The sequence below is a fragment of the Microchirus variegatus genome, assembly GCF_963457635.1.
Source record: "Microchirus variegatus genome assembly, chromosome: 1".
NCBI classification, from domain to species: Eukaryota; Metazoa; Chordata; class Actinopteri; order Pleuronectiformes; family Soleidae; genus Microchirus; species Microchirus variegatus.
In genome coordinates, this window is record NC_139802.1 from 25,225,376 (window position 1) to 25,246,391 (window position 21,016).

A 21,016-nucleotide genomic window follows, 5' to 3' on the forward strand; every position below is an offset into this window, starting at 1 on the left:
TAGATTAGATTAAGAACCCTTTAAGTCCCGCAAGGGGAAATTCAATTCTGCAGTGAGTTAGTGAACACACAGTGAGGTGTAGAACATGTAACCCAGCGCAGTGAGCTGCCATGCCAGTGAGCGGCGCTCGGGGAGCAGTGAGGGGGTTAGGTGCCTTGCTCAACAGCACTTCAGCTGCGGACTGGTCGGGGATTGAACCGGCTACCTTCCGGTCTCGAGCTCGAAGCCCTAACCACTAGGCCACAGCTGCCCCAAGAGGGGCCCCAAGACGGGTCACTTGCTATAAATGCTCTACAGCAACACTAGCGGCTGGCTGACCTAATCACTCTTCCTGCAAGAACATGCCAGGCGGAACACAGGAGATTTGAATGGGACTTAATGTATCGATATTCGTGGCTGAAAAATCGATACTTTCTGGGAAAATAATAAATCGATATATATCGCAGAATCGATAAAATCGCCCAGCCCTACAGACAATGTTGTCATTGACCACATTAGAATGTTCACAGCTCACCCAGTTGGCATATTTTGCTGAAAGGTTTGTTTTAAGTCAAATCTTTGTTCATATTTTATGTGTAATTGTATTCCTTGTCCTTTCCAGGAGAAACGTGGTTTAATCAGATCTTGGAGAAAATCTTCACACTGCTCCTCTTCACCACTGTGACTCCTCCAGCTACATCAGATTCTGACACCGCTCTACATGTTTCATTATTTATTTTTTGTTTGCATATTGTGTTTGACATGCTTTTAGATTTGGCTCCTAGTTTATTTTAATTTGTACTCTTGAATATGATGGTAAAACATTGTCCATTGTGAATAATAAAGTTTTTTTTTTTTTTACTGATTTTGTTGTTTCTATACTAAACAAGTTAGATTAGAACACATTAAAAATTATGCACTTTTCATCAGTAAATTGTTTTCTACAAATTAAATCACTTTTCATCTAATAACACCCTAATGGAGGAACACTAAGGGCTAGACAATAAACCACAACATATATACAACTTACAACTTATTATAGCTCATCGTGAGAATTAACTTCTCACGTCTTCATAGACACAGTACTGATTTTCAGAAGCTGAGTATCTTCTTCTGAACAACACAGGCAGGTAAAAAAAGATGATCGTCTTTCCCCAGTCTCTCTGGATCTACTCCACTAGTTGACGGTAAGCTGTTAGGTGATATTACAGTCTGAAAAACACGAGCATAACTTTAGTGAATCAAAGTATCTGTTCTTACAGTAGCATAGATGTAAATGAACTGTAGAGATGCTAACGTTAGTTCAGCTGGCGTTATATATAAACATGGACAAATGTGGTGGTAAAATTAAATATAAAACAAAATACTCACTTTTTATCCAGTTTCCTTCATCCACCATGCCGGCGCCCGCTGACACCTTTGCCGCAAGGCCGAGTTGCTCTGTGAATCGGCAAGCCGCAGTGCATGCAGCCGGAGCTTCGCAGCCGAGTGTAGTCACTAACCAGAGTCTGCGGCGCACATTCAAGTGCCCACAAAAAGTTCCTCAGGCGCTAATTCTGGCCGCACCACTGCCAAAAAGCTGGTCTTTTCCCTCGCAGCAATATCAGTTTGAAAACTACATTCTGTTATTGTCTTCTTTTTTAGTTTACAAGGGCCAGAGCCGGTCGTAACTGTTAGCAAAGATTTGAGGAGGGTGAAAAAAATACTTCCTATTTTTTTGGTCTTGAAAAACAAAGGCAATCGAAAAAGAAAATCAGTAAGTTAATTATTAATAATGTGAACTCTGACAACCAAAACCAAATCAATGAAGAAATAAGACATTTCTATAAAAAATTATATGAATCCAACTTTTCAGAGGAAGATTGTCACATGCTCTTTGAAAAAATTAAAGAATATAACAAAACAATGGACGTGAATTTTAGGCAATTAATGGAGGACAGTCTGAGAATTGAAGAGTTGGATTTAGCAATTGGGCGAATGTCAAAGGGAAAGTCGCCAGGTCTGGATGGGTTGACAGTAGAGTTTTATGCACTCTTGGAATGCATTTCATCTGGTCATTTGTCTCCTACCATGAAAAGGGGTGTTATCACTTTAATTCCAAAACCTAAGAAGGATAAATTATTGTTGGATAATTGGAGACCCATTACCTTATTATGTAACGACTACAAGTTGCTTGCTCATGTATACTCAAACAGATTGGATATGGGATTATCAAATCTAGTGGATGAGTGTCAGTCAGCCTTTATGAAAGGTAGAAGCATACACAATCATATTAGACTGATTCTTGATTTGGTGGATTATAGAGAGTATATTACAACTGAAAGTTATGTTTTGTTTTTAGACTTCTTTAAGGCTTTGGATTCCATTGAACATTCTTTTTTTTTTGAAAACATTACAGTTCTTAGGATTTGGGAGTAAATTCTGTGACATTGTTAAAATGCTATACACTGACATCAGTAGTATGGTCTCCTTGAACCCAGGAATGACTCCGAGTTTTAAAGTGCTACGTGGAATTCGGCAGGGTTGCCCTATTTCCCCCAAACTTTTTATTTTGGCAACACAACTGTTAACATTATTAATCAATAATTCAAATGACATAAAAGGAATATCCATTTTTAACAAAGAGTTTAAAATAAGTCAATTTGCGGATGATACATCCATCTTCCTAAAAGATAAATCGATGGTAGACAAAACACTTAGCATCATCTCATCCTTTTCTAAAGCATCAGGATTAGCCCTTAATATAAACAAATGTGAACTATTCCCTATTCACACAAGCTCTGACTCCTCTATTGCCTCAATTAGGGTTGAATCAGAAATTAAATATCTAGGCATTACGATATCAAAAACTTAATCAGAAGAGAAGACACCAATATTTCTAACCGTATTATGGACATGAAGAAATCACTCAGCCGCTGGTTAACCAGAGACCTAACTATTTTTGGTAGAACCATTCTATCTAAAGCTGACGGTATCTCCAAACTGATCTATCCCTGCTACTCCCTCTACATTTCCTCCAAAAACTTGAATAAAGCAAACACAGTTATTTTCCAATTTTTATGGAGAAATAAAACACACTACATTAAAAGGTCCCAGCTTGTAAAGGAGTATGACAAAGGTGGCATCAAAGCTCCAGATTTTCAATCAATGGTTGGTACTTTTAGAATTAATTGGATAAAATCTTGCCTGTCTCAGCCGAACTCCATGTGGTTTCACATTCCTAGGTCCTTGTTTGAAAAGCTGGGAGGTTTGGACTTTGTTTTGAAATGTGATTTGGAGGTGAATAAGATCCCGATTAAGCTTTCTAATTTTCACAAGCAAATGCTGCACTTTTGGAAAATGATATTTACCCACAATTTCTCCCCCCATAACTCAACTTTATGGAACAACAGAGTAATAACACAGAATCGAAAATCAATCTTTAAAAGTGATTGGTTTAAGAAAGACATTGTGTATATAACTGATCTAATGGAAGATAATGGTGTCATTTTAAGCTACACAGAATTTACAGAAAAATACAATTTAAACTGTTCTCAAAGAGAATATTCCAAGTTATGTAATAGTATTCCACTGCCTCTGATTGATTTGATAAAACATTTTATGCTGTACAATAATGCTCCATCAGTTCTACCAAAGTTATTTTTGGGACCTTGTAATCTGACTGAAAAAAATTGTAATAACAAATTTATTACAAGTTTATTGAAAGCTAAAATGTTTCACGGTTATGACAGAAGGGTCATTTTGCAGGGATCTGATTCTGTTCATTCAAACACATTAGACAAAGCACACTCCAAATTTATCAAATGGCCTATTTCACCTAAAGTTAAAGAAACACACTTTAAAGTTATAAACAAAATTTATCCTGTGGCAGAATTTCTCAAGAAAAGATTTGGTTATGAGGTGGAAAAATGTGCTTTTTGTAATGAAGAAGATGAAACACTAGAGCATATGTTTTTTCTGTGTCCCACTTCACATCTTTTTTGGTGTGACATATATAATTGGATTGCTTTAAAAAATAATGATGTACTGCCTCTTAAATTATATGATATTCTCTTTTATTTAGATCATCTTACTGTGGCTGTTTCTGACACGATTGACGTTATTATACTCTTGGGTAAATATCATATCCATTGTGCAAAATGGAGGAAATCTAAACCTTCCTTTTCATGTTTCATAAATGAGTTTAAGTTATTCTTTTCCATCCCTTAAAAAGATAAAAAACAAGTATGCTGAAAAATAGTATACTTACTTATATAGTAAGTATAAGTTTTCTCGTCTCCTTCTCTTCTAAACTATATTTGAATTTAATTTATCTTTTGCTGCTCTTTTTTAATGTCGAATGTGTATTGCCTGAGAAATTGTATATTATTTATTTGTCTTGATTTATTTACCATTTACCTTTTTGTTTCATGATTCCCCGACTGTTAGGTTTGCACTCTACACTGTGCCTGTTCTTTTTTATGTGTATTGTTGTTATTGTTGTCCTCATTGAGAGTTTGTATTTTAAATGATAAATAAATAAAAAAAAAAACTGTTAGCAAAGATGGCAGACGCTGTGTTTACATTCTGGGAATTAAATCTCGTCCAATGGATGAGAAAGTCTCGTCCCCCTCCCCCTATGGATGAGTCTGAAAAGTGCAGAAATGGCAGTCAAATGATGAGTCGATGGGGTAAGAGTGGAAAACAACTGCGGTCAAGCCAGCCGTGGTTCGCGTTTGCCTGGTCAAATCAGCCGCACATTTTTTTCTAGTGCGCGAATCTACTAACGTTTACGGTAAGCGTAATGAAACGGCACTGAAGAGCTGGGAGTGACTGTGTGTAGTGCAGCCCCGGAGAGCAACAACCAGGAACAACACATCCGCGTTATGGACGTTTTTTTGTTGTGTCTTTGTCATGGAATAAAAAGCTTATTTCCCATAAGTAGTTCAAGATTCATACACGACTGAATTAAGTACCTCCTAGACTACCTTCATGAATAATATCAAGTACTTTTACTGTGTACTTTTTGAGTAATCCTCTGTCAAAAATCCCTAACACAGAAGATGATTAAGTCTATTTCTCCCAGATTTGACATGGAATAAAATGCTTATTTCCCATAAGTAGTCCAAGATTCATACACCACTGAACTCAGTACTTCCAAGATTACCTGCATGAATAATATCAAGTACTTTTACTGTGTACTTTTTGAGTAATTCTCTGTCAAAATCCCTAACACAGGAGATGATTAAGTCTATTTCTCCCAGCTTTGACATGGAATAAAATGCTTATTTCCCATAAGTAGTTCAAGATTCATACACTACTGAATTAAGTACCTCCTAGACTACCTACATGAATAATATCAAGTACTTTTACTGTGTACTTTTTGAGTAATCCTCTTTCAAAATCCTTAACAGTGTACAAGATTAAGTCGATTTCGCCCAAATTTGACATGGAATAAAATGCTTATTTTCCATAAGTAGTCCAAAATTCATACACTACTGAATTAAGTACCTCCTAGACTACCCACATGAATAATATCAAGTACTTTTACTGTGTACTTTTTGAGTAATCCTCTGTCAAAATCCTTTACAGAGTACACGATTAAGTCGATTTCACCCAACTTTGACATGGAATAAAAAGCTTATTTCCCATAAGTAGTCCAAGATTCATACACTACTGAATTAAGTACCTCCTAGACTACCTACATGAATAATATCACGTACTTTTACTGTGTACTTTTTGAGTAATCCTCTTTCAAAATCCTTTACAAAGTACAAGATTAAGTCGACTTCACCCAACTTTGACATGGGATAAAAAGCTTATTTCCCATAAGTAGTCCAAGATTCATACACTACTGAATTAAGTACCTCCTAGACTACCCACATGAATAATATCAAGTATTTTTACTTTGTATTTTTTTAGTAATCCTCTGTCAAAATCCTTTACAGAGTACACGATTAAGTCGATTTCACCCAACTTTGACATGGGATAAAAAGCTTATTTCCCATAAGTAGTCCAGGATTCATACACTACTGAATTAAGTACCTCCTAGACTACCTACATGAATAATATCAAGTACTTTTACTGTGTATTTTTTGAGTAATCCTCTGTCAAAATCTTTTACAGAGTACAAGATTAAGTCGTTTTCATCCAACTTTGACATGGAATAAAAAGCTTATTTCCCATAAGTAGTCCAAAATTTATACACTACTGAATTGGGTACCTCCTAGAATACCTGCAAGAATAATATCAAGTATTTTTACTGTGCACTTTTTGAGTAATCCTCTTTCAAAATCCTTTACAGCGTACAAGATTAAGTCGATTTCACCCAACGTTGACATGGAATAAAAAGCTTATTTCCCATAAGTAGTCCAACACTCATACACTATTGAACTAAGTAGTTCCTAGACTATCTATGTGAATAATATGAAGTACTTTTACTGTGTACTTTTTGAGTAATCCTCTGTCCAAATCCCTAACACAGGACAAGATTAAGTCGATTTCTCTTTGTCACCTTTTTTTTTAAGTACTATTGCTATACTAGAAAAACAAAGCCACATGAAAATCGGTGAAGTATCCCTTTAAATACTGCATTCAGGAAATGAAAACTCTGAATGCATCTTTGATTTGTAAGTAAAATTTCTGCTCTTGCAGCAGCAGTCATTACGTTTTGACAAAATCACCTCTAATCATTCTCTTAATTCAGTTCATGCAGATCAATGCTGTCCTTTGGTGTTTGTTTCACCCCTCAATAATAATGCATGGGTGAATGAAGTGAGAGATTGGGGGCACCTATCAATGAATACTACTCCATGAGTCACGGGGAAATATTGGGACAACTAAACAGTGGAAAATGTCTTAGTGACCCTGTGCTCCAAGAGCTGGTCAAATGGCCTTGAGGGGTCAGTTAAATATCTGCCCCACCTTCCAGATAGAGCTCTTATACTCTTATTATCACAGCGTGTTTAGCAGGACATATAAAAATATATGTAATAAGTTTATAATTTGTTGTCCAGTGTCATTAAAGGGCGTTGAAGAATACGGCTGTTCTCTGAAGTAAAATCATCATTTGATGTGGTTTATGTAGATTGTCTATATGATCAGTTTAGTATGGTGCTGTTGTGTTTTTTATTTTTTAATTCTCATTCATAATATATGATTGTTTGTCTATTTATCAAGTTAAGTTTATCAAGTACTGTTGTGAAGTTATTTTTTTGTCACAGTCAGTAGCAGGAGCGGCCGGTGTATAGGGACGATTTGGGCGACGCCCTCCCAACTGGGAGGAGAAAGAGAATTTTTTTCCTCAGCAATTCCAAAGATCCTTAGTACTAATATTACTTTCAGCCTTGCCAGCAAAGGTAGTTATTATCAGTGTTGTAGACATATGGTCTGTCATTGTCCAATCAGAATCGTCAGATTCAAGTCACGTTTTATGGTTCCGCCTCTTCTGGACGTGAAGAATCGCCCAACAAATTCTCCCATTGACTCTCATGTTAAAAACTTTTTTTCCGAAAAACATACCCTCCAATGCATTTTTAATGAGGATTTATGTGCATGCACGAACGCGCTTGCGTCATATGTAAATTGAGAAAAGAGAGGAGGAGATATCTTCTCTTCACTTCACGTCCCTTGATAAGTTGTTCGTCTCTGCTCGCGGCGTTATGAGCTAAGCGAAGCTCACCGTTTTAAATATACACGGAGGATCGTGCTCATTTAATCGGTCCCAGCACTAACGGATAAGTACACGTAGTTAGACCAGTGCCACGGAGTTCACGCTTTCATACGTGTTAGCTGTTTATGGCTCGTGGACAGCAGTCATTTGAAGCTATGTTCGTGAGCTTGTTTGCTAACATTGTTTGATGTTTGTATTGCTCTGCTCAGGGTTTAACTGCAGGTTAAACTTCACGCAAATCAGACAATTGGACTGTTTTGTGTAAGAGAGTATTGTAAGATGCATTTATCAACACATCTAAATATCGAATTCTGCACTTTCCTTTACACTTAATGAATAATTTGACTGCACTATCTTGTCATGTATGTTTGTTGTATGTATCTGGTAAAAGTTGTGAAAGCTCTTGATCCTTCGTCAGTTAATAAATACTTGACTTAATATGCTGCCCCTGTCTTTATGTGGTTGCTGGACACATCTTGTTTCCTGTTTAGCTATTTTACATCATACATTAGATTCATGTAAATAATATTTGTTTATCAAGTTGCCATCTAGTGGACACAAGGAGGACTGTTAATCACCTAACAACACATTGATACTGTCTTTCTTTATGCAACTATTGAATGGGTCACCACCATAATCATTATCAGAAAAAATTGCCCCCCCTGAAATTTTCTTCAGGAGCCGCCACTGGTCAGTAGTCATTTCAGCACGACTGCAGGAACAGCACCTCTGCTCTGAGTAATGCATTGTTTTCACCTCACAGCACTCCATGTGCAGTCCATGGTTCTGGTCGCTTCCTCTTTGACCTCTCGTCTCTACTTTTCCAATACAATAGCTGCAGTAAAGTCCACATTCTTTATTCAATATATTCTGTTTACGGTGTGAGTGTGTGTGTTCATTATTAGTATCTCGCATGTACAAGGGCCCATAATTACTATATATTACATCACTGCCAGAGACCTCATGGCTGTGTGATCCTGTCGACGAGAGGACTTCACCTGGAGCCCTGGTTTATATAGAAAATACCTCTCCCCCCTCTCTACTCCACACACCTCCTACCTTGGTTTTGGACCAATCAGGATCAGGGTCCTGGAAAAGAAAAATCTGTATAACAGAAAAGCAAATATGTTATTTGACTGCAGCGGACTCTTTCATTATCTTCAAAGACTTAAACTTACATGATTTCAAATACTTTTGAAGAAAGTTTTAATAATCTTTTAAAAGCATTTAAATGTGTTTTAAAATTAATTTAAAAAAAAAAAATAGAAGAAGAAGAAAGTAAAATAAGTCTTGTTTCTGGGAAATATATCTTCTTTTTTTGCCTAAAAATAAAGAAAAAAATATTGGCAAGAAAGTTTTGCAGTTAAAATAGAATCTTATTCCTGAAAAAAAAAATCTAACTTTGTCTTGATAAAATATTACAGCTTAAACACTGGTCTGCATGAAATCCCAATTGCTCCTCAATTAAAGATCTATTTAATAAAGAAAAATTCACCATCACAGATTAGTGTGTGTGTGTGTGTGTGTGTGTGTGTGTGTGTGTGTGTGTGTGTGTGTGTGTGTGTGTGTGTGTGTGTGTGTAAATATAAGAAATTATATGTTAAACAATCTAAAGTTCAGTTTAATCAAGTAAAAGAAGTAAAAGGAACACCCATTCAAATACAAAATGATTTGCTTGTCTTTGCTTTGCTTTCTTAGGTTTTCACTTGTTCTTTCTTGTTTTAAGGCACATTGCACTCACTGATTGCATACAACATACACTGAAAGTGGCTGTAGATTTACAAGATAATTTTAAGTATTGTTTTAAGTATTTACTTACACCATTGACATATTTTTTCTTAAAACAAGACAATTTCAATCTATTTAACAATTTTCAGCTTATTTCTCATAGGGCTGTTTTTCCAATGTAACAAATTCTCTTGATGACAGTTATTGTTTCTCTTCTTCATATTTGAGACTTGTTTCAAAGTAGAGATTTTTTTTTTTTGTGACAGTTAACGTTGACATGTATGAAGTAGGGATGCATTGATTGCCATTTTTGGGGCCGATTCCGATTTCCGATTTTTCAAGAAGTTTGACCTGCCGATACCGATTTAAGCCTATTCCGATTTCAATTTTTTAAACCACTTTTCAGCATACAGAAAGATATATATTTTTTGCATCTTTTCTCTTTAATAGAACATTTTAACATAGAAATACAATCAGTTCACATCCAATATCCAACTAAAAATACAAAAACGAATCACTATAAAATCGAAGTATATATAAAAATACAAAAACAATTGTCATGATACATTTGAACATGCTACCATGGAACATAATAACTTAAAGTGTGACTTTTTGAACAGATTACCACTATAAAATAGAACTAAATAATGCTGTGGAATATTCACACACATCTTAAAAGTGCAGTGTTATGGAACCATGTTGTTCACATCCAATATCCAACTAAAAATACAAAAACGAATCACTACCTGTATGTGTAGTTTATTTAAGTTTAAACATATTTCACAACATAGAACCTACACACAAATAAGTAAATGACCTCACTCTCTCTCTCGCTCTCTCTCGCTCTCTCTCTCTCTCTCTCTCTCTCTCTCTCTCTCTCTCTCTCTCTCGCTCGCTCTCTCCCGCCCCGTGCCAACAATCATATCATAACGGAAAAAAAACGGTATTCAGTGTGAACCAGTATACCGCCCAGCCCTAAACTCTACTACATGTGCGTGTAGCCGCGTGCATGTGTGTTGCTGATGCTGCGCGATGCGGGTGCATTTGATCGGCTTGTTAAAATCGGAATATTCTGACTGATCAGCCGGTCACCGATTTCGATCACTGGTCGATTAATCGGTGCATCCCTAGTATGAAGTGATGCTGTAAAGACAGTGCGGCTCTGCAAATGGCCCAGTTCACAACCACAGTCAGCCAGGAGAGACCAACCCACGTGTCACTGGATAGAAAAAATAGCAGAAACAACACAGGTTAATTCAGACTTTATCAACTATACATCTGCTTTGTGTTGAAATAAACTTTTGATGTTTTCATGGCTTTTCTTTTCGGGTTATAATTCTTGCTGATTTTAACCTTAACAATCAGTTTTACTTTATATATATAATATCCACATGCTCACTTTAAAAAAAAAAAAACAAAACAAGAAAAAACAGTCAAACTCAATTTGGTTGTTAATAAAACAAGAAATGTGGCAGCAACAGTGTAATAGAAATCATTTATTGGTTGTTATCTTGGTGTTATTTGCCTCTTGACTGTTCTATACAATGACACGTGGGTCTCTCCTGTGTGAATGTGTATGTGAACCAGGCCATCTGCAGAGCTGCACACAGGTCTTCACACTTACCACTCCGTGTCAAGGTTAACTGTCACAAAACACAGATATAGTGAGTATATACTTTAAATAAAAGTTCCTGCATCTCCAAAAACAGTCCTGTGACAAATAAGCCAAACATTCTGAAACAGATTGGAATGATCTTGTTTTAAGAAAACTGATCTGCGAATGGGGTAAGTACATACTTAAAACAATACTTAAAATAAGCTTGTAAATCTACAGCCACTTTAAGACTGTAATGTGCCTTAAATTAGGGAAAGAAATGGCTTAATTTAAGAAAGTTGTAGTTATCTCAAACAAATGAATTCTGTCATGCATGATTTTTAGCTTAGAATTTCTATATGTATACACATCTGTGATAGTGACTCTTACTTTATTGCACAATTGATTAATACACACCAGTAAGAAACCCTGACTTTTCCAGGACCCTGATTGGTCCAAAACTAAAGAAGGAGGTGTGTTGCGTAGAAAAGGGGGAGGGGTTTCTTTCTATATAAACCAGGTGAAGTCCTGTCATCAACAGGATCACACAGCAACCATGAGGTCTCTGGTCTTTGTTCTGCTCATCGGAGCTGCCTGTAAGCATTTGTCTTTGTGCTTGTTAACTTTTGAATAAGTGAATATGTACATTCATTCAGTGACTGGTTTGTTTTCTGTGCGATTCTCAGTTGCCACTGAGGACGACAAGATCGTCGGAGGGTATGAGTGCCAGCCCTACTCCCAGGCCCATACGGTGTCTCTGAACTCCGGCTACCACTTCTGTGGAGGCTCCCTGGTCAACGAGAACTGGGTTGTGTCTGCTGCTCACTGCTACAAGTCGTATGTCGCACGTCGATAGGATGAGGGAATAAAATACATGCAGGAATCAATATGATTTTGAGCAGCATCATGACATTCAGCTGCAAATGATCCTCTCTCTCTCTCTGTCCACTCTAGCCGTGTGCAGGTGCGTCTGGGCGAGCACAACATCAGGGTCACCGAGGGAAACGAGCAGTTTATCTCCTCATCCCGTGTCATCCGTCACCCCAGCTACAGCTCATACAACATTAACAATGACATCATGCTGATCAAGCTTAGCAAGCCTGCCACCCTCAACCAGTATGTGAAGACTGTGGCTCTGCCCACCAGCTGCGCCCCCGCTGGCACCATGTGCAAAGTCTCTGGCTGGGGCAACACCATGAGCTCCTGTGAGTAAAATCTGATTTTTTTTGAATAAACAATTTTGTTTTCCTCTGTGATAGACACTTTTCTCATATACTTTTGTATCACTCATTGTAGCTGCTGACAGTAACAAGCTGCAGTGCCTGGACATCCCCATCCTGTCTGATAGAGACTGTGACAATTCCTACCCTGGCATGATCACTGACGCAATGTTCTGCGCTGGATACCTGGAGGGAGGCAAGGACTCTTGCCAGGTATGTAAATCAGCATTCAAGGATGAAATACAGAAACAAAGGCATGAAATATTTGTTATGAATATTCTCTTTATTTTTTTTGTCAGGGTGACTCTGGTGGCCCAGTTGTGTGCAACGGTGAGCTACAGGGTGTTGTGTCCTGGGGCTATGGATGTGCTGAGAGGGACCATCCTGGTGTCTACGCCAAAGTATATCTTTATTTTCAACATTTATTAATAAACCTTTTTGGGTATTTACTCACAGTTTGTATGGGGCCAGTCATATTTGCTGTTGACTTTTCTCTCTGTCTCTTATTCACAGGTCTGCCTCTTCAACGACTGGCTGGAGAGGACCATGACCAGTTACTAAATCTGATCCTGTGACCACCATCTTGTTTCACTGCCTTTTGTCCATCATTTTAACTACAACTTTGTTGTAGAGTTTTGAAGAAAGTGCAGCCATTTAACATCAGAACCAATAAAGTCTTCCACCTTGACTTTCAAATCATGTTCCACTTTATCACTTTCTTTTTTTACTTCATCGTTACATATGGTACCAGTCAAAAGTTTGAATACTCTTTCTCATTTTCCTTCTTTTTTTTTTTTTTCATTTTATACATAGTAAATACTGGACATCCAAATTGTGAAAGAATACATTTGGAATTATGTAGTCAATGGAAAAGTGGTAAGAAACCAGAATATATATATATCTTCATATATATATATATATATATATAACGCGTTAATTTTGACAGCCCTAATATATATATATAAATTAACGCGTTAACGCAGGATGATTAATTTGTGGAATTAACGCGGTAATTTTTTTTAACGCATTAACGCACTTTCTCACTTTCATCGCGCTACGAGTAGACGTGCAGTTTATGAAGCGGCAAGGCGGCGGGCATAGTGTTGTATGCCCGCCGTCAAGAGTGATTTGTACGAACGTGTGAATCACTCGTCAATCTTCGCCAAAAGACACCAGCCAACGTGCTCTGAGCGAGGAGGGAGTGACTCGTAAGAAGAACTGTGTGTGTGTGTGTGTGTGTGTGTGTGCTTGTTTTCGAGTGGCGTAGTTTGACTCAACATTAGCCGTTAGCTTGGAGAATAGGACACTAAATTGTCTGTAAAAGTCTTCTATAATGCAGCGCGCCACCGCGACTGTTTCGCCGTGGACTCAATCCGTGACAGTTCTGTGTTCGCGAATCATGAAGAGTCAGTGACAGCACGAGCAGGGAGGAGGTGAACTGACGCTGAGAGACGAACTGACGCACAGAGAGGAGGTGAACTGACGCTGAGGGACGAACTGACACACAGAGAGCTGGTGTACTGTCACTGAGGACATGAATCTTGTCCGCGCTGTCACTCACTCACTCTATGACCCGCGGCGCGCACGTACTGCACTCAGGGTGGAGGTGAGTCACGTAGCGGGGCACTGGGCTCCTGCTTAGAACTGAACGATTTGGTGAATGAATCTTTTGAATGAATCATTTTAATGAACTGATTCAAGTGATTCAGTACACTCAAATGAACTGCCGATCCCATCACTCGGCGGGCAACTGTTTGGGGCCCAGAGCCGATAGGGGGCTCCCGACACTCGGAGCCTAAATGCATCAGTGAGCAGCTGCATCCCCTTCTCCCTTAAACAACAAGGGTTGATTTGCAATGACATATCAGTAGGAAACCTCCCTAAAGGGGCCCCACGTCACCTCACATTAACCTGTGTGAAGTTATCGTTCTGCAAGTTGTAAATGAAGCTGAAGGAAAATGAAGAGGAGTTATCAATCAGGAAGTTAGAAGAGGAAGAAAAAAGAAAGAAAGACACAGTTGTAAGTGGCGCTACTGGTGCAGATAATGATATAATCATAACATTAACAGTCACTGTCTAACTAACGGGGACACAGACAGCAGCTAACATTAGCGTCAGAATGCTAGCTGACGCTAACGCTAACACTAACTAGTAGAAGCAATGCTTCAAAGTGCTGATGAGGAATTTCCTGCTGTGGGTTTAGTAAGAAAACTATTTAACTTCTATACTTTATATTTTGTTTAAAATGTGAGTCATTTACAGTGCAATGTATATATATTTTTTAAAGTTAATAACAGCATTTTATTTTTTCTATTAATTTATCTTGTCTTATAATGTGGGTTTTTTACAATGTAATGTTTATTTTTTACTAAGTTTGTATAGGTTTTTACAAGTTATTTACAGTATTTTATTGTTCTTTACATTTATATTTTCACATACTTTATTTATCTCTCCGTTCCTACAACAATATAAAGAGAAAATTAGATTTTTTCTGGCATATTTACGAATGGTAATTAATCGTGATTAATCCACAGTTACCCTGTGATTAATCTGATTAAAAATGTTATTCTTTTGACAGCCCTAATATATATATATATTCATATATATATACCTACATATATATATTGATATACAATTCTCCCAGTCAGCTTCATGAGGTTGTCACCTGGAATCGTCCTGTAGGAGTTTCCAGAGATTGCCTTTATTTGAGACCATTAGTTGTGTTATGCAGAGGTAGGTTTGGTACAAAGGTCTATATAGTGAATAGCCATATTTGACGACTATTCTTATTCATTTTATGCCAAGAACCACAAAATACAGTCCATCATTATATTTGAAGACATGAAGGTCAGTCGAACATACTGCATCCTCAAGTGGTAATAAAGACCATCAAACGCGATGATGACACTGGCCTCACTAGGACCCCCCCCCCCCCCCCCCCCAGGAAAGGAAGACCAAGAGTTACATCGGCAGCAGAGGATAAATTAATCAAAGTTACCAGCCTCAGACTCAGCTTTTTGACTGTGTAAGGAAACCTGAGTACCAGGAGAAAACCCATGCACATATGAGGAGGAAATGCAAACTCATGCAGAAAGACCCCAGTTTGCACCGTGTTGTGAAACACCGTGCTGCACATAAACAGTGCTAGCCACTATGCGGACATGTGTCCATTTTGGAAATGAACAATCAAAATGGAGGGCTGCATTCATATGCTTCAATAACTCTAAAACCTCACCAATGCTTTGAATGTATAGTAAAAGTTCTGTTTTTTTATGTATAAAATCTACACGTTCTTGTCCACAGGATAAATTATATATTTATTTTATTTTTTGCTGTCAGACAGCATTTTTGCACTCTCTCCCGACCCGCACCAAAGCGCACAGAAAGTGTGTCAGTGTTTTTGCATCACGGCACACAGGAGTTGTTGTTCAAATGTGTTTTTTTGGCATCAGTGTTCAAAATCTGTCATCTTGCCTTAGATAGGTGACTCAAATGTACCAAATGTGGCAGCAGTAGACAGCACCGTCCATGTCCCATTGAGCTAAAAATGTAGATTTCATCAATGCACTCTGTTGCAGGAGGGTGTTGTCTTGGTTTTCTTGTATTCCTGCTGGCTGACATATTTTCAAGTGAGTGCAATCGTACTATCCTAGGATAGTACTGACATATGTCAGTGAGTGATTGAGTGAGTGAGTGAGTGAGTGAGTGAGTGGATTTTACAGGAATACAATTTGAAATAATTAGTCTGAAAGATCCTCCAGGATGATAGTTGCCCACTGTAGTAGGAGCAGTGAAGTACCATAAACACAATGATGCATCACAAAATGGAAGATTTTATTGATTGTGCCATGAGTAAACCATCTCTCTCTCCCTCTCTCTCTATCAGCTGCTTTCCCCCTGCTTTTTTCTCTGACACCACCCACCACCTCATGTCTCTGCTGCCTTCAATTTCAGTCTCTCTCTTTCGCTCTCTCTCTCTCACTTACTCACTCTCTCTCACAACTTAGATCACAGCCTAGCTGTATGAGGTGAGAATGTCGTCGATCCAGGGCATCAGAGAGCAGACTTTGGTGTAAACACCTGGGGAATTAGGCTGAGCACAACCCCGGCCCCAAGAGACAATACCCTGCAGCTCCCCATTACACACCAGAGGACCACCAGAGTCACCCTGAGCAGGTGAGAGGAAGAAACACAAATGTATTGCCCTCATCATTTCGTCTTGTATACAATGTACTGTGTAATTGTGTGAAACATACCTGACAAGAATCTTTGCCTCCTTCCAGGTATCCAGCACACACCATGCGCTCAGTGATCCCACCGGGATAGGAGTTCTCACAGTCCTTGTCTGACAAAATGGGGATTTCCACACACTGGAGGTGAAATGGGTTGAACACTGTGATTAAGAGCAAGACACACAGATACGTGTAAGAGAATAGCTTGATCCATCCATCCATCTATTGTCTACCACTTTATCCTCCAGATGAGGCTCATGGGGAACTGGAGCCAATCTCAGCTGACATAGGGCAAAAGTTTAGGTACACCATGGACAGGTCATCATCAGTCCATCGCAGGGTCAACATACAACCATTCACAGAAACTTCTATGCTGACATTATGGCCTTCAAGAGTCTGAACACTTAAATTTCTGCATCTTCTTCAGCCCGTATACACTGATTGCAATCTTGGGTGACCACCATATCTGGATGAATGAGGGCACAGAGCAGTTCATGTCTGTAGATGCGATCTACTGGCATCAGAGTTACGATTACAAGGCCCTTGACTACGACATCATGCTGATGAAGATGGCAGTATGTTAAACCCGTGGCCCTGCCCAAAGCCTGCCCCATGAACATGCAAACTCCATGCAGAGAGGCCCTTGTCCTGAACAGATCTTTTTGCTGTAAGGCAACAGCACTCAATAACTCAATAACTTTATTTTATGGCACCATAAAAAAACTAAAGTAACAACAAGGAACAAAACGTACAATAATAATGATCATAAAAGATTATAATAAATACAATCATTCAGAACAAGGGTTTAAAGGGGGGAGATAATAATAACTGTCAATGTCAAGGGTCATGTTAGGGGCAGGATAGAAAAGTATAATAAATCAATAAAGTGAAATCACCACCACGTGTGCTATGATCCTGCAGCATTAAAAAAGCTATTTGGTTTTATTACGATAACCATTTATCCATTTATGTGGTTAAATTAAATTTGAAGTACAGCAACATTACCTCCTCTCTCTTTCCCTTAAAGTTAATGCTTTATAAAGTGTGATTATTTGATTTCGATGATAGTGGCAGAGGTGGTATGTGTTTTTGATAGGGATATTTCAGTTTTTGTCAAGTGTGGCTGTATAGTGATGCATAGTCAGTGCTCACTGCACTGTAAATGCCCCCTGTGCTGAGAACCAGCTTGAGACATGGAGTAGATGATCACCCACAACAGGAGCACAAGAAAATAACTTAAGCACTTAAAAAAGTCTATATAACTATATTGAGTATTAGGGCCATAAGTTTAAGCTTTCAGGAAGAAAGTCACAAACAAAAATGTTCCTGTGTCCTCCTTCTTCTTAATTGGTTTATGTATCAGGTTTGCGAGCCATCCTCTTTGAAACAAGGTGGTGCAAGATGATACAGATTTTTATATAAAGATACTTATGGGTATTATACAACATTTTTGTCCATTTTTTGTCAAAGTCCTCAGACAAAATCATCGATTTTTACATCATGCATAAGAGTTATTGATTCTTTCCTGCCTATATATGTATATTTTCTAAGATATTTTAGACTAAACAAGCCTTTTGTTTAGTAACTAAAATAGGTTTAACCGACAATATGTTCCTGTTGGGTGTCTGCGTCTAAAACTGGTTCGAGCAAATCTGTAAGGTTAGGTTGACAAACACCCAAATACCAGCTGAATAAATATTGGTGATGATAATAGTATATTGATGGCATCATGATTTTTTTCAGTTATGTAAAGTGCACCTCACCTTGATCACTGTAGATGTTTCCCCATCCTGACACCGTGCACATATCACCAGCTGTGGGGCAGGCTTTGGGCAGGGCCACGGGCTTAACATACTGGTTCACGGTCACAGGGTGAGCCATCTTCATCAGCATGATGTCGTAGTCGAGGGTCTTGTAATCGTAACTCTGATGCCAGTAGATGGCATCTACAGACATGAACTGCTCTGTGCCCTCATTCATCCAGATGTGGTGGTCACCCAAGATTGCAATCAGTGTATACGGGCTGAAGAAGATGCAGAAATTTAAGTGTTCAGACTCTTGAAGGCCATAATGTCAGCATAGAAGTTTCTGTGAACTAACTTTTGCCAGCAGTGAGCGGCAGAGACGATCCACCGCTCGTTGATCAGGGAGCCGCCACAGAAATGGTAGCCGATATTGATAGACACCTGCCAGGGCTGAGAGTGGGCTGTACACTGGTAGCCACCTACAATCCTGTCATCTGTCGGGGCTGCAGCTGATGTGTGAAAGGGATGAAAAAGAAAAAGCATGATATTTCATTTGTTTTTATTCTCAGTATATATATATATATATATATTCTGGCATGCCATTCAGGAAATTAATTTTTGAATATATGGAATGAAACTTTGAGTGAGTTATGGAGTGAAACTTGAATATATTGAATGAAACTTGAATATATGGAATGAAACTCTGAATATATTGAATGAAACCTTGAATATATGGAATGAACCTTGAATATATTGAATTAAACCTTGAATATATTGAATGAAACTTGAATATATGGAATGAAACTCTGAATATATTGAATGAATGCTGAATATATGGAATGAAACCTTGAATATATGAAATTAAACTTTGAATATATGGAATGAAACCTTGAATATATTGAATGAAACCTTGAATATATCGAATTAAACTCTGAATATATTGAATGAAACTTGACTGACGTCAGACTTCACTGCAGTGCCTGCGGCCATCTTGTGTAACGAGTGGATGCTGCAGCGAAAAGTGACAATGAGTGTTACCTGCCCGGTAACAGAGCAAATCCTTCATAAAAAAGCAGAACTATTAAAGGAACACTCTGCTGTGTGTATAGGTCCATATGGTTAGCTTGATTTAGTTTTCAGGTGATTTCATGAAGGTAAACACAGTGAATGGCCGTGCGTAATGGCACTGCGCTCTGACACAGCACTTATTTGGGACTCGAGAAGCTGCTGTGACTACAAGGATTTTGTGAACTGAAAGAGAAGCTCTTCATATATTGTTTAGATACAATACGAATCACCCACATTCATAGACCAATGCAGGCTGAATATTTAGTTTAGTATTGAACGTATTTGATGATGAGCTTTGGGCACGTTACTCACACACCGGATTGACTGACAGACAGACAGGCAGTTTTAACAGTTACACTATATTCATGTATGTATTTTGTGGTTGATATATGCCAGTGATTAGCACAGCAGTAAAATAGTCATATTTTTTTTTTATTACATAGAAATTATCTCCGTAAGGCATAATCTCATTATGCATTTGTCTGTCTGTCAATCCGCTGTGTGATTAACGTGCCCAAAGCTCATAATCAAATACGTAGTGTTCCTTTAAAAGTTCTGCTTTTTTATGAAGGACTCGCTCTTTTACCGGGCAGGGTATTGGGCAGGTGTATTGGAAGATTTTCACACACATTTACCACTGTCTTAAATTATGTCCTCATTGTTTAATGTTGCTGAAACAAGATTGCGAGCGGCCTGACTCATTGACTCGTTACACAAGATGGCCACAGGCCCTGCCGTGAAGTCTGACGTCAGTCAAGTTTCATTCAATATATTCAAGGTTTCATTCCACATATTCAAGGTTTCATTCAATATATTCAAGGTTTCATTCCATATATTCAAGGTTTCATTCAATATATTCAGAGTTTCATTTCATATATTCAAGGTTTCATTCAATATATTCAAAGTTTCATTCCATATATTCAAGGTTTCATTCGATATATTCAAGGTTTCATTCAATATATTCAAAGTTTCATGCAATATATCCAAAGTTTCATTCCGTATATTCAAGGTTTCATTCAATATATTCAGTTTCATTCCATATATTCAAGTTTCATTAAATATATTCAAGTTTCATTCAATATAGTTTCATTCAATATATTCAAGTTTCACTCCATATATTCAAAGGTTCATTCAATATATTAAAAGTTGCATTCAATATATTCAAAGATTAATTTCCTGAACGGTATGCCATAATATATATATATATATATATATATATATATATATATATGTGTGTATATATAAATACTTTAGACGTGCTTTACCTGCAGCGCCCAGGAGAGTGAAAACAATTAGGCCAATCATCTTGTGGCTGCTTCAAGCCTTCCTACGAACAGACTGGACGTGAGTGATCAATCGATCACAGCATTTATACTTGGACTCCTCTGTGTCTTACTGAGCTCCCCTCCCCAAACCTCTCCTCAACCCTCCACCCACTGCTAAATATGGTTTCTCCTCCTGTATTTTGTATTCCTGCTCTGGAAAACTATCCCTTTCTGCACTGCATTCATCCAGTTGATAAATGTGCAACTTCTGAAATATTTTTTAGTCTTAAATAGACCATTTTTTGTACCATAAAATCACTTTGTTGAGTTTGGACACCTAAATAAATGTGCCTATACTTATTCGATGTCTGCAAAACTCTTCTCAGTAATACTGTCATTACAAACAACAGAATGACTCTAACTTTTTATATTAGAGCTACAAGGGTTATGTATGAAAAAAAGATGAGATACAAATAAAGTACAGTGCCTTGAGATATGTATGTTATGATTTGGTGCTATACAAATAAAATTGAA

The 21,016-nt window shown here is 37.9% G+C and overlaps 2 protein-coding genes across 2 annotated transcripts; one reads left to right on the forward strand and one right to left on the reverse strand.

Annotated features, from left to right (window-relative positions):
• Positions 1 to 11,478: 11,478 nt before the first annotated feature.
• LOC310927467 (trypsin-1-like) lies at positions 11,479 to 12,733 on the forward strand (the record flags this gene model as incomplete). The annotated part of the gene is made up of 6 exons (XM_083889762.1): positions 11,479 to 11,548; positions 11,639 to 11,789; positions 11,907 to 12,157; positions 12,249 to 12,385; positions 12,472 to 12,573; positions 12,686 to 12,733. Exons 1-6 carry the CDS (start codon positions 11,509 to 11,511, stop codon positions 12,731 to 12,733), a joined length of 729 nt encoding a protein of 242 aa, XP_083745888.1. The 5' UTR covers positions 11,479 to 11,508.
• Positions 12,734 to 16,187: 3,454 nt separating this feature from the next.
• On the reverse strand, positions 16,188 to 20,522 carry LOC310927444 (trypsin-2-like; the record flags this gene model as incomplete). Its single annotated transcript, XM_083889739.1, has 5 exons — positions 16,188 to 16,340; positions 16,429 to 16,565; positions 18,168 to 18,427; positions 18,505 to 18,658; positions 20,483 to 20,522. The coding sequence occupies 5 exons, from the start codon at positions 20,520 to 20,522 to the stop codon at positions 16,188 to 16,190; spliced, it is 744 nt and encodes a 247-aa protein (XP_083745865.1).
• Between the last annotated feature and the right edge of the window lie 494 nt (positions 20,523 to 21,016).